Source organism: Stegodyphus dumicola, chromosome X2, assembly GCF_044657685.1.
Source record: "Stegodyphus dumicola isolate Sdum_Otavi_A_Nest chromosome X2, ASM4465768v1".
Lineage (NCBI taxonomy): Eukaryota > Metazoa > Arthropoda > Arachnida > Araneae > Eresidae > Stegodyphus > Stegodyphus dumicola.
The window spans coordinates 56,019,323-56,034,616 of NC_140781.1; the positions used below are offsets into that span (position 1 = coordinate 56,019,323).

The following is a 15,294-nucleotide window of genomic DNA, read 5'->3' on the forward strand; positions in this document are numbered from 1 at the left end:
TTACATGTATAAAAAATCCAATAATGCAGTAAACGCTTTAAAATGTGGAGGAAGTGTATGAAAAATTGCTTTGAATATTTGCAAGTACCAACGATGGTTCTGCAAATTTTGCAAGGTGACCTTAAACAAGATACCAGCTGCCGTGAATGCCATCTGTTTTGATAATGTTGCAGATGAATGAAATCCATATGCAACTGCTAAAGAGTTAGCAAGAAAGATTAATTAGTCAAAATCAACTGTCTCTCTCTATTTAAAGAAACCTGGAAATATATCTAAGCTTGAAAGATAAGGTTCCACATGAACACAGATGTTAATCAAAAAGAATGACAACTGCACTGCTCTTCATTCACATGAAAAATATTGTTTCAAATCACCTGGCTACAGGTGATGAAAAGTGACTAGCTATTCGAAGCTTGCAACATTTCATAGATGGAAAATGAATGTAATTTTCATCAGGCACTTGAAAGAGACCATCAAGACTTCTTTTCCAATATGCTGATCAACTTCTTTAAGAATGGCATAAAACTTTTACAACACTGATTCATACACTTGGTGAAAACCACTGCACACCACTGCCATGTATTCCAGATAATGTAGGAGAGTCTCAAATTTTAAAGCAGCATTTCTCCTTAGTGTATGTGCCCTGGCTACAACAAATAGCTCGGTATTTTGTAATTAACTGGCATGAGTTTTGCTAATGCTGGTCCAAATTGAGAATGAATATATTTCTGTACATTCAGAAGAGAATCAATTGTAAATAACACAAAATCATGTAATCTAGATTTGCCCCTTCCCCCCCTTTTTTAAGACTTTATGTAGGGAGTTGAAAAGAACAATTTATGAAAAGAAGCTTTCTATTAGAACTGCATTTCACAATAGGAAAGAATGGAAAATCCAATTTGGTAATCTACCGAATAACTTTATTAATTTAGAATTCAAACAACAAAAATCAGTGTTATATAGTCAAATACCGAAAATCCGCCAACATGAAATCCACGTTGCCTCTCAAAATATAAACATTCAGTTTATAGGTTCCGGAAATGGCAACATTGAGTACAAAATATCGAAGAAAAAATACTTACCAAATAATGACTTCATATTTACCGAATAATAATGAGTCATAATGGAAATACCAAATTATTGACATAAAAAAGTTTGAAAAATAAGATAAAAGTTTTTTCCCTCCAATCTCTGCATCGAGGTAAAAAAGCAGACGATTCACTCAACTCTTCGTTCAAGTTCACGATTCACATTGTTGTATTTTCTTAGCTTTATTATTTCACGAGATCGTTTAGTGCTGCCTTTTTTTTATCCTGATATTTTGTGGATAAATTAAGAATATTTTAAATTTCAGCCCTTTTTAATACAATGACAGATAAGAAAGCACTCGTGATTTTACTGCTTGCAACGTTGAAACACTTAAATTGACGGTAACGCAAAAAGTGCAAATTCTGCAAGAGATGGAGGCAGGTGCTACTCCTCGATTTATAGCAGAATGGTATGGAATTGCAACACGATTGTGTATGATATACGGAAAAATAAAGAAAAGCTGTTGAAATTTTACAGCAACAGTAATTCTAACACCGGAATCCGAAACCGGAAATCTTTGCACGAGGCGAAATCAGCAAACATCGATGCTGTGTACATTTAATACAATGAATAATATAATCAATTTATATATGTAATAATTTAATGCATATAATAATTTATTACAATAATGTATATAATAATTTAATTAAATATGTGTATCTAATACGCCTTATTTATTTTGCACTTTTAGTCCGAATATCATGCTTTACTTTTGTGTCCTGAAATCCGCAAAATCCTAAAATCCACACAACCTCTGGTCCCCAAGCTTTGCAGATTTCTGGACTTCTACTGTATTTGCAAATTTTCACAAGAACAGTTTCGATGGTTTTACCGAACCACCATCTTCAGCTGCCAAAGTGCAAATGACCAAAATGTCGAGCAACGTAACACATCCAACTTCAGTACTATGGTTTACCGTAAACCTTCTTCGATTTGCCTTCCACCACACTTCAAATCATATCATCTGACTAAACAAAAGTTAGCTTCATTGTATTCCTATGTTTTCCGTGCACTTCAAGTTTGCTCCTCTAAATTCGCTCTTGATCAAGAACTAAATTATTTAAAAGCAGTAGCTATTGACAAGGGCTTTTCACCCAACATTATTAATCAAGCAGTTAAAAAATTATCATCTCAACACACGAAAAGGCACACTCTTGTTTTAGGAGCTTATAAGAATTCTATTGTCATTCCTTTCCTTCTATCAATTACCTATAAAACTACACATATTTTACAGAAATTCAATTTCCGGGTTGTTTATTCTACTATCAATAAAATTCCGAGTTCCATACTCATGGACCCCATTCCGGATATGAATTCCTGGGGTATTTACAGGATTCCTTGCCAGTGTGGTTTAATTTACATTGGCCAAACTAAGAGAGCCTTAAAATTTCACGTTCAGGAACATGAGGCATGTGTTAGAAAAATGGAAACACAGACGTCCTCTATTGCACACCATTGTTGGTCCAAAAATCACACTTTCAGTTTTTCTGCAGCCAAAATTATTCAAAAAACATCTTCCATTAGTGAATTAGGTTTCCTAGAGTAGTTTCAAATTCAAAAAAAAAAAAATCTTTCTGTTCCAGTTAACGACCCTAATTCCAATCCATCTTTGCCTTCAGAATGTAAACAATTAGGAAATTATGTTTTAGTTCTCATTTCAGCAATAGATGTTGCCAATAGATTAACTCTTGTCAAGCCATTCTTACCTTATCTAATCACTATATCTTATCTCGTTCATTTACACTTTCGCAGCTGAGGTTGATGGCTCGGTAAAACCATCAAAACTAGTCCTGTGAAAATTTGCAAATATAACACTGATTTTTGTTGTTTGAATTCTAAATTAATTTTTGTTTGGCGTGTCATTTTATCTTAATTAATAACTGCATGTTTAAAAACACAACAGAATGGAAGGATGTAGCAGAAAGCTTAATTTCTGTGGAACTCTCTAGGAGAAAATACTATAGATAAAAGTACAAAAACCTCAACAGTCAGCTCATTTCTGAGGATATGAACTTAGGTTGCAATGCCAAGATTCAGTGTTCTTATCCACTTAGACACTGACTGACAGAAATTCTTTTGGTATCAGAGAATAATAAAGTTATGAATTATACAATAAATTATTTGAACATTAGTTTGAATATTTTTATCTAATTCATCTTAACTTTTTTCCACAACTTGCAGAAAAACTCAAGAGTTGTTTATATGGATTTCAAAAGAATAATCAAGGCTTTCGAGTTTCAACATATTTCAGATGGCATATTTTTTTGTCATTTTATACATGTGTATTTCTTTCTTCTAAAGAAGAGTAACCTGTGCCTGACTGGCCTCGAAATCGAGGTATTATTTAATTGAGGTATTATTAATCGAGGAAATCGAGGTATTATTTATTATTAATCGAGGTAAAATTTGATTATCCACACCTCCACTGAAAAGTCACAAAAAAGTATTCACAATACAAAGCAGTATGTCCTCGAAATAGTTACATGCTACTCCTGATGCTGCAAAAAAGCATCAATGTGTCAACCAAGGTAAGCATATAACATGTTCTGTTTTTGCCAGTGCATATTCCTGAAATGCATTGATGCCAAGTTGGTGTAATTCCACAGGCTCCTACCTATATCAAAACTTATTAGTAGCTTTCGTGCAAATGACACTTTGTACAATCTTGAAAATGTTCATGTTAGGCACATCTTTTAAATGACTGTTTGTTAATTTTCAGTTAACCATTATATGTAATTAATTTAACCCTCTAAGCAGTATGACCAGCTTTATCCAGTCATGAGATATTTGGTCATTTGGTATAGATTAGTTTATAATTTAAGATAGTTTGCTTTCTTACTTCCTTTAACAATGTTGTGTTTGTCTTATGCTCAGCTGTGCACGCCTCAAGCTGATGTCATTATTTCATAACAGCTGCCCCTGCCACTAGCTGACACCACGCACTGCTGTTTAACATCAGTTCTGTAAAATTCGAGTATTGTGTAGTAGCTAATGTGTTTTTATGAATAAGTTATGTTAATAAAGTAGATCATTTTAGCAATGTTGAGTCATGTCTTGTAAGAACTAACATGGAGTCATATCTACAACATTTACAATACCGAACCGTCTAAATGCATGAATTTTAAACTTTAACTCATAGCTCGGTTGTTTAAGGCTTCATTTTCTTCTCTTCAACCACTGCCATGGAGGAAATGGTAGCAGTAAAGATACCAATTTACAATCCTATTGATGCTGTATTGTGGTTTGCTACACATGAAACAACTTTTGCTTTAGCCATACCAAGGCCTGTTATGGATCCCAAGACGAAATTTAACTATTTCATCACTCATTTGTCACTGGAGATTGCTTCTCTGATTCAAGACATCATACTTCGGGAGCAAACTAATTTTCTCGTCAGGACTTAAAACCTGCGATTATTGAGTGTTATGCGATAAACAATACCCAGAAAATTCAGAAATTACTCTCTGGAGAGCAACTTGGAGATAGGAAACCATCTGAATAGCTTTGTGTCATGAAAAGTAGTGTTGAAAAACATGATATACCCGACTCGTAGTTATTGGGGTTGTTTATTCGGCAACACCACCAAATAGTCAATCAATTCTTACATCTGTTGAGCCCCTCAATTCTTCGAAAGCTGGTAGCATTGCCGATCGGATATTGGAAGTTACACCCAGTCAGGTAAGCCCAGTTTCTTTACCTACATCAGTCAATGAGCGCAAAAATTCAAAATAGGATTCCCTGTCGGATGAGTCTGCAAATTACATGGCAAGGTATTGTTTCTACAACAATCACGCAGTGTTTCTAAAAACCGCTTTAACACAACACAAAACCCTTCAACTAAAGATGCTTCGAATTTTTGCTATTGCTGGTACTGTCATAAATTTAATAAGAAAGCTAAAAAATGTGTTCCTCCATGTTTGTTCCACAGAATGTGCCAGGAAAAGTGTAATAGTGACTTGCACTTCACTGCTGAGTTTTGTTCCCTTTTCATTAGAGACAGAAAATAAAGTATTGTTCACTTTTTATTAGAGACAGAAAATAAAATAAAATCTTTTTGTGCAACACAGGCTCAAATGCGTCTCCTTCCAGCAACCAGAGATAAAATGTGTAAGATAACTATTCTGATTGTTACTAATTCCATACCTTCTTCTGAATCTTGTATTTCACAGCTTCTATCAATCATGCATTCACTTAGACCAATTACAACTCTAAGCATATTCAACCATCAATTTATATACACTTGGCAATCCAAACCTGTTTTTATGTATTTCAAAGGATCAATTCTGTTAAATCTATAACTCCACCTTACACTAGACCTCACGTTGTTATTAAGCAAACAGACAAAAATTTTATTATTGAGGTAAATAACAAAAATGTTACAGTTTCAACTGATCGCTCAGAAACAGCGTATATGTCGTTGGAATGTATAGATACACCTATTAATCATCAGATACCACATTAAAAAGTCAGTGATGATTCAAACACTGCTTCAAAACAAATAATTACTTGCAGTGGATCTTGTGTGCATTTTCCCAAAACACTGATAACTGGAATATAATTGAATACTTTTTACTTGTTTATTTGCTGTTGTAAGTTATAGTGCATGAATACTTAGATTAATTTCTTTTGCGTATGTTTGGAAATTATCTAAAATTTTTATTTTATTAACTTTTCATAATATGCATCATATCGTTATATATTTTGGTTACTCTGTATTTTAGGGTACCCCTTGGATTATCGCCAAGTTGTTATTTATGGTAACCTGAGTAGTTGAATGTTATGGAAACCCTATTATGACATGATTGGTTGTAATGCGCGATTACAGTGATTTTGACTGTTGGGAAAATATTTGTAAGGGCTTATTTACGTATTGGATCTTGGTTAGGAAGAACATAGCTTGTTTTCTGCTTTACACCATAAAATACCAGCTGGTGGTACAATTAACTTGAAAGTTTCTATACACTTTGGAATGAATGGGAAAGAAAACACTGACTGATGTGTAAATGAAGATTTAAATGCCTTTGTTCACCTCTCGTTAAATTACACAGTCAGATTTAGGGATTTGGAAACTGAAGCTCATATCAACACTATGGAAGGTATGTGAAGTGTAATAAAAAGGGATTTTCGAAAGAAATGCCATCGACAGTATGGCAGTACGAATAGTTTTCATTTTTACCTTTGTGAATTTATGTGGTGACAGCAGTAAACTTTTTGGATGCTGTTAAGGAATTCTGTGTGGTGACACATACTGAAAAACAGAAATTTTTAAACAAGGTAAGTAGTTATTTTTTTATTTTTTATTTTTTATTTTTTTTTTTTTTTTGTGTGTGTGTGTGTGTGTGTGTGTGTGTGTGTACTGCGTAGATTAGATAACATGTATTTCCATTCTTATGCTATTTCCTTGTTTGATTTAAAATGCAGTTTACTGAAATTATATATTTTTTTTTCTAGTAATGTTTTATTGCATTATGTTTTGGATGCCATTTTACTGGAGAGGGCATTGGGCATAAACAGGAATGGCACCAAAAAATTGCCAAGAGATACCCTGGAATATATTTTTAACTATATTTCAATTAGAATTTTAAATTATACTATTACAATTTATATAACCTAGTATTTTATTTTATATGCACATTTTAAAAGTATAATTTTCATTGAAATGTGCTTATCTTTCATTGGAATCTTCTAATCAATCCCTTTTGTTTCATGACTGTGTCACTGGGGGATACTCTATTGTTGTCTTATGCTCAGCTGCGAGTACCACCAGTTGACGTCACTTGTTTCGTAATAATTGCCCGTGGCACCAGCTGACACCACGCACTGCCCTTTAACTTCAGTTCTGTAAAGTTCGAGTACTGTGTAGTAGCTACTATGCTTTTATAAATAAGTTGTGTTAATAAAGCTGATTGTTTTAGCAATGTGTAGTCATATCTTGTAAGAACTAATAATTAGTCATGTACACAACACATGCAATGCGAATGTAATCTTAATGAATGCAAGTTTATGAAAACAGACTACAATAAGTAATTATACAAATTTAGCTAATCAAGTCTGTTTAAATACAGGTCTTCTTAACAGACCCCAAAACCCACACAACTCAGAGGGTTAAATTACATTTAACTTTAAATCCATAAATATAAAAAGTGGAATAATTAAATATGCTTCTTCTCAATTACACGCATATTTAAATGGAATTTCTCATTTTATTACTTAAGGAGAATTATCATTAAATCTACTAATATATTATTGAAGTTAATACTTTAACCCTTTGCACTCACGTGACGCACCAGCAACTCGAGATGTTTTGCAACCTTTTTGACGCATTTCTTACCAGTAACTTAAAATCATTACATACACAAATTAATGTATAAAATTTTTATATTTTACCATTTTATATATCTTTACACCTTTATAAACAATTTTTCAAATATTAGTCTCTGTAATTTTTTTGTGTATGATATTTCATGTAACAATTTCCAAGATGCATGCCCGGCTTATCGGGACAAGTATTACAATAATATGTCGTTTGATGCCTTTTTCAGGGTTCATTTCTCTGAGAACAAACTTTGTGATTGATAGATAAGAAAAGATAAGAAAATCTTATCTCCACTTAAAGGTGTATCATTTAACGCTTCATAAGATTAGACAGAAAAGAGCACAGGAACCCACTTCGAAGAAACTAAATGTAAACAACTGTTGCCACGAATCAAACCAAATGGGGAGCGAGAGTAACCTCTCAAGTTGCAGCATCAAATCACCTCTCAAGTGCAATGTGTTAAATCCCAAACACAGAAGAAATTAGAATTCATAAACTACGTAAACTTATATAAGTGAGGTTTGGGGATCCTGATTTCTACCATAAAATAAAAACGGAAGACAACAAATATATAAAAATATTTAAAATCCATTTATAACTGTCTATTGAATGTAAAGATTTATAGGTAGCATGCATCAGGAGTTTAAGTTCTGAATTAGATAATCTTTTCTATAACATGGTTCATTTGCCTGTATGTTCACCTTTTTTTTAACAGAACAGCTTTTCGTATCTAAATTTGGTTGAAATGAAAGTTTTTTTTTTTTTTTTTTTTTTTCTATGGCAGAATCTGGTTATGTTGCACATTAAACCTGCTTCGAATGGTTCGAAACTGAAATTGGAAGGTTGCAAACAAATAGCATTCATCTTTTATAACATCAGTTTTGTTGTCTTTCATGAAAAACTTTGATATTTCTTTCAATTATATAGCATTAATTTCTTTATGCATATGTTTATGCCACATTCTTTGTTTCACCATAATATAACCAAACAAGATCAGCAGGGCAAACAAGCGCTTCACAGCAGGATGCTTGACTGAATTATGTTCCATTTTTATATCATTTTGTCTGTCCCCCTTTCAGTAAAATCCATGTTTTTTTTTTTTTTTTTTTTCCCCATCATTTGCTATAGCTCCCAATTTTTAAGAAATTTCTGCAGAAATTAAGAATTCATAGCAGTCAATCAAAATAATTCTCTAATGTTTCTTAAATCTTTTAAAAAGGGATAGTAGGTAAAAGAATTTAAACTGTGATAAATTTTTGCATGGACCCTAAGAACGCAAAACTGAGGCTTAAAAAAAAAAATCTAGAGTGAAATTCTGAATTTTTTACAGCAAGTATTTATTTTATACCATTGGCCTTGGAAGAAATTTTTTTCCACATAGCTGCCAATTGTTAATTTTTGGGTTTTTTTTTTTTTTTAATTTAATTTTTTTATGCACCTATATAGAAATGGGTTACTGAATGTAGTTATTTAAGTTTGCCATCAAAAAGTTCTAAAATTTATTTTAGAAATAAAATTTATTTTTTAGGTGCTTTGACGATGCCACCCAGTTAAATAACATTTTGTAAAATACATGAAAAAAGGTTCTGAAAGGGATTTAAATTCAATATTATGTTATAAAAAAATTTAACAAAAATAACGGCTGATCTTTAGAATATGGTAACTGGTAGTTTGGCGACATTTTGGAGACGATAAATACCTGGGACTTTGGTAATAATGTGAGCAGTACTCAGTTCCGATTACGCATTATTTTATGTGAGGGAAATGAGAGATCATGGGATATGTCATGTGATATTAATGGACGAATTATGGTTCTTTAATCGGAAAAGGGGGGGGGGGGAATTTGGAAAAATATCTGTGGCTGTATATTATTTTGTATTAAGCTTCATTGTTTGTTGTGTGAAGTAGGGTTGAATAATTTTGGGATTGTATGGCGCTGTCTAAAGTGAATTCTAGATTTTTAGTGCGTTTATGTGATAATTCAAAAGAATTGGTTGAATGGTGCATGAGTGTAGGTTTAATTGCGGATAAGTATGAATGTCCAAAATGTGCGAATGAAATGAGATTGTGTGAAAGGAAAGATATTACTGATAAGTTTGAATGGCGGTGCAAGAAATCTGGTGAAAATGGACCTTTTGTGAAAGGGAGTGTAAGGAAGGGAAATTCGCAGAAAAAATCGTTCAATAATTTTATTGAATCCATAATAAAAGTGTATCCACCATGTAAGCAAGATTCTGAAGAAGATTAGGTAAGTTAGTATTTTTAATTATTTGAGGATATTATTTTTATGCATTGTTCTAAATGTAAGGTGAAAGTAAAGTAATTTGGTATTACTGGGAAAATTGTTATTAGCAATGATTTAGTTTAAAGTAATTAGGATTGTAAGCTAATTTTTATTAATTTAATGTATGTGCTTATTTATATTTTAAGTAGTGTTTTTGAATTTAATTATATTTTAATTAAATGATAGTTATTTTGTGAATTTTATGTTTGTAGGAATTTGGTATACGTTTTAGTTGAAGTAAACGTGCATGGAAATAATTTAAATATTTGACACTAAGTATTTGTAATGTTTGCAGTATGAATTCGTTGGTGACGTTTATAATATAATAGATAATTTAGAGGTAAAAGTTTTTGGATATTTTATTTATTTTATACGTGGAAATGTTCATATTTGGAAAGGGTATATACTTTTTCGTTATTAGGTAATTTCATATATGTTCTTTTTAACGGGTTTAAAGATTCAGAAAATTGTCATGCATTTTCGTGAAATTTTTCTAATTTATGAGAAAAAAGCAGTGTACATGGATATGGTGAAGAGTGTGCGCAATGCCATTTTTGTGCAATTCTGGGATTTTTTTTTTTAAGTAAAAATAAGTCGACGTGTACATGGTTTAGTGATATTTTAATTAAATGATAGTTATTTTGTGAATTTTATGTTTGTAGGAATTTGGTATACGTTTTAGTTGAAGCAAACGTGCATGGAAATAATTTAAATATTTGACACTAAGTATTTGTAATGCTCGCGGTATGAATTCGTTGGTGACGTTTATAATATAATAGATGATTTAGAGGTAAAAGTTTTTGGATATTTTATTTATTTTATATGTGGAAATGTTCATATTTGGAAAGGGTATATACTTTTTTGCGATCAGGTAATTTCATATATGTTCTTTTTACCGGGTTTAAAGATTCAGAAAATTGTCATGTATTTTTGTGAAATTTTTCTAATTTATGAGAAAAAAGCAGTGTACATGGATATAGTGAAGAGTGTGCGCAACGCCATTTTTGTGTAATTCTGGGATGTTTTTCTAAGTAAAAATAAGTCGACGTGTACATGGTTTATGTGTATGTGTTATTTTGAAAAACGCGTAAGGAGTATGGTATTGTGCACTTTTTCCCAATTTTGCAGTGAATATTTGTCATGATTAAGCAGTTTTGTTAGATAAAATTTCTAGCATAAGCGTAATTCGGCTAGTAGATTGTTGGAAGAAGTGTTCAGTAGATAAAAAGAAAAGAAACATGTCTTTACTTTGTGAAGACAAAATGGCGGCGGGAAAAAAAAAATAGAGGGTTGCTGTAGGAGAGTTGGTCGCCAAATTTTCGCCAAAAAATCACCAAGTTACCATAATCTAAAGATCAACCGAAATAACATAGCATGTATTAACTGCATCATGCTGTAACAACTAACATAATGTTACAAGAAATGTAACTCAGCTGAAAAATGAAAATTTATATTTTTCAAGTTATTATATTTTATGCTTTAGATAAAAAAAATGAAAAGAACATGCTTCTCACTATGATTCCCAAAACTCCCCACACACACAAACACACACATACTTTGAATTACCAGTCACCCGATGAGCCCTTTTTTTATTTTATGTAAATATAGATTATATCATTTTGTTCAAAAAGAAAAGCTGTTAAATAACTTTATCTCACATATCCTGAAGCTTTTTTTTTTTTTTTTTTTTTTTGATTCTCAACCCTTAGGCACCCTTATTTTTTGATTTTCAACCCTTATTTTTTTGATAAATAAGATATTAATATATAATTTTGTTCAGGAAGAATAACCCCCTTCTAACACACTGAGAATAATGTGGCTCTTGGACATGGTCAAAATTACTTTGTTTCTCCATCTGGGTAAAACTCATATGAGATATACTTTTTATTTTTTTGGTGAAAATACTTCATCAGAAATATCAGATACAGCAAGTTTGAATCCATCACAAGAAAGTTCTTTAAGCAGAGTAAATACTTCTCTTCACGCAAAAGTTCTCTTTTAGGCATTTTCTTATAACCACTTCACTGTCCTATAAGACTCAAATATTTGCTTCTTTTTTCCTCCAAAGATAAATATTTTGCATCTGTATCTGGACTTAGCGCCTGAAACTGGTCTGACCTTTCACCAGCTATGAAGACCTGCTTTGAAAACTGCCTTCATGTATCCTTACCAAGGAGAACAATTTCTTGGTTAATCTTTGGATTATGGTAACTTGGCGATTTTTCGGCGAAGATCTGTTGATCAACCCTGCTACAGCAAACTGCTAGTTTTTTTTTTTTTTTTTTTTTGATGCCATTTTGTTTTCATGAAGTAAAGGCATTTTTTTTTATTATTATTATTATTATTCAACATTTTTTTCCAACAATCTGCTAGCCGAATTACGCTTATGCTAGAACTTTTATGGAACAAAGGTGTTTAGTCATGACGAAGATTAGGTGCGAAACTGGGAGAAAGTGCAGAATCGCCCACTGCTTGCCACGTTTTTAAGAATTGCACATACACGGAGTATCCATGTACACGTCGACCTATTTTCACTTAAAAAAAACCATCCCAGAATTGCACAAAAGCGGCATTGCGCACACTCTTGACTTTATTCGTGTACACTGCTAAAGTCCTAGCTAGTAACCTTTATCGCCTTACCATAATGTCGCCAAACTACCTGCTACCATATTCCAAAGATTAGCCTCCTTTAGATGATGATTGCTATTTATTTCATAAATTACGGTTTCATATTTTTAATGGTATAATTTCTGCATGCCATTATACCAGATTTAAATCAATGATCTATAATCCGGGAAAACCTTTAATCCGGAATCGCCGAAGTCCTGACAAGTCCAGATTACAGTCTTTGTACTGTACCTACCTTTTTCGAGAAATCTTTTTTTTTTTTTTTTTTTTTTTTTTGTGCTGCTATTTTCTCCATATACACAGCAAATGTTTTTCCTTTAATCCTTTAAAGGGTAAATGGTTGTAGGTGCAATTCTTAAAAACGTGGCAAGCAGTGGGCGATTCTGCACTTTCTCCCAATTTCGCACCTAATCTTCATCATAATTAAGCACTTTTGTTCCATAAATTTCTAGCATAGGCGTAATTCAGCTAGCAGATTGTTGGAAAAAAATGTTGAATAAAAAAAAAAAGCCTTTACTTCATGAAAACAAAATAGCGTCCAAAAAAAAAAAACTAGCAGGTTGCCGTAGCAGGGTTGATCGACAAATTTTCACCGAAAAATCGCCAAGTTACCATAATCCGAGGATCAACCCTAAAGGGTATCAAATTTTACAAAAAAAAAAAAGCTTAAGATTTATTTGTTTACTTTAATAAACATTTCTTTCAATATGCGCATGCATAAAGCATACATTACTCACGCGCATTCTTTACGCGCATGCGTAAAGTTTGCGTCTTTGAGGTCCGGATTACAGATCATTCTGGATAATGGACGTGCAGATTACGGACTTTGCACTGTATTTCATTGTGATATTCTTGCTTTTTTAATTTTACTGATTGTTTGTCTTATATGGAATTATTCTTATTCTACCATTTTGAAAATGACTGTTTCCTTTGCAAAAGTTTTATTCAAAATCTAAGCCAAACTAAGATCACTTTTTTGCTCAGTTTTAAATTTTGCACTGCAGTGTTTCTCTTCTATTTGACACTTCCAATGGCAAAATTAAAACTATTTTGACTTTATTCATTATAGCTAATTCAGGCAAGTTGATAATTATGAAAATATTTTAACATGAATAACTTGAGTAACACTGTAATGCAAGTAAAATCTGATATGCTTAAAGATGACACCCTCTAAGTAACACAAATATAAAGTAAAGTAACATAAAATATTAATTTACTGGCAGTGATACCGTTCTTATAATATTAATTACTTGAAAAGTGGAAGCAGCAGATTTTCAAGGTTACTATAAACAGCATTATGAAACGTTATGAAATACCATGACAATAAAAGATACATGAAAAAGTGGTCCAAAAATGAGGGAAAAAAACATAAACCAAAAATGAATATTGGTAAACTACAATCAAAGGGCACAAAAACATTAAAATTCTGCAAGCATTACATTTCGGTTAAAAACAAAAAGTAAATGATAAGTGAAAATTGTTTAATAAGTAAATATCTATTTTACAAAAATACACGTTACTCGGTTGTATTTCATCTACTCCAGTTTTTTTGGCATAATATTTACACAGATTTTCCAAAGAATATAAAAATATGAATTAACATACCTATCTGGCTGACTAAAACAAGAAGTGTCCTGTGATCTTCAGAGAATAAATCATAATCTGTATTACTCATACTTGATTACATGCATATCACATTGAAGAATCTGCAAAAAACCAGTACTTTTAATATTTAGGATATAGTAGGACATATTCAAATCTCTCACTACAACAGTGTGAAGTTAAATTTTAGGTGTAAGAAATAAACGAGTTCAGATCAACGTAAAACAAAATTACCTTTATTTAAATTCTCATCTGTCAAACGACTTCATTTCTCATGGTCAGTTACATATATATTACTACTGTGTACATTTTATATGACAACATAATTTCAAGTTACAAAGAATGTTACTGCAGATTTATAGCTCAGACCTACCTTAATTTGAATGACATAAATCCTGAAACGAAGCAATACTACTTACCTTGAAACGAAGAACACAGATATTTTGTTTAATTTAAACCTTTATAAGAAATGTTACTATACTTTAAAAACATAAATTCCAGTTCCAAATTAAATTCAGCAGTTGACATTCAACACACAACTTTAAAAACATGAATCTGCATTTATTGCCTTGAAATTAACATTTATACAAACCTTTAAAAAAATTAAAGATCGAATTTCTATGAGTGTTCAGCAACACAATACTGATCTCACACGTAGTTGTATGCATTTATTTCTCACTGTTCTGAATTATTACGAAATTTCGTACTCATTCGTTGCAATGTGAAGCTCTTAAAGCATCAATAACACGACCGCCCTCCATGCTAATACAATCTTCATCGCACAGGCACTTAAACAAACTTTGCTAATACCATGTGACAAAGAACGACACTAGATGGCAGTAGAGTATTTATAATCTCTGACTCGTTTATCACTATTCCGTCCGATTTATGATTAGCAGTTTTGGTTCTGAACCATACGCTAAAGCGAGCTGATCCTCCTTATACTTCACTTTGATTGAAACGGTAATAGACATATGGGTGCTTGGGCTTTATCTCTTACCCTAAATCAAAAACCCAACAAAAATTTTCGAAAATTTTATTTGAATTAACTTAAGCGGTATATAAGGTATAGGGGGAAAAAAACTGTTTGCAGCTACGTAACGAAATTATTTGAACAGAAAGCTAACTGGTGACTAAACAATAAAGTAAGTGCACAAATGAAAGGGTGCAGAAAATAGTTAATATACTGGTGATTCAGGAAAGTACACAATAATAACCTAATGCTACTTGTAATCTCGAGTTTTGGACTCGTCTACTTCTTCGAGTGGTGCAAACACCGGAATACTTGGTCTGTGGCGACCTCCCTCCATCGAGTGAATAGTTATTTTCGAATTTATTGAAGCAGCAGTATATTCGAAAGTAACTGTGCTTCTAA

At 32.1% G+C, this 15,294-nt stretch overlaps 1 protein-coding gene across 2 annotated transcripts in view; it reads right to left on the minus strand.

The window, feature by feature from the left end:
• Positions 1-14,706, minus strand: part of brun (trafficking protein particle complex subunit brun) — a 152,251-nt gene extending 137,545 nt beyond the window's left edge. The window contains exons 1-2 of one of the 2 annotated variants that reach the window (XM_085810134.1): positions 14,512-14,706; positions 13,923-14,023 (exon numbers count right to left, since the gene is read on the minus strand). In XM_085810134.1, the coding sequence (XP_085666260.1) occupies positions 13,923-13,992 (70 nt within the window). In that variant the 5' untranslated portion in view covers positions 13,993-14,023; positions 14,512-14,706. The remainder of the gene's footprint in view (positions 1-13,922; positions 14,024-14,511) is intronic. The other variant, XM_035351667.2, reaches the window with a different exon arrangement.
• Between the last annotated feature and the right edge of the window lie 588 nt (positions 14,707-15,294).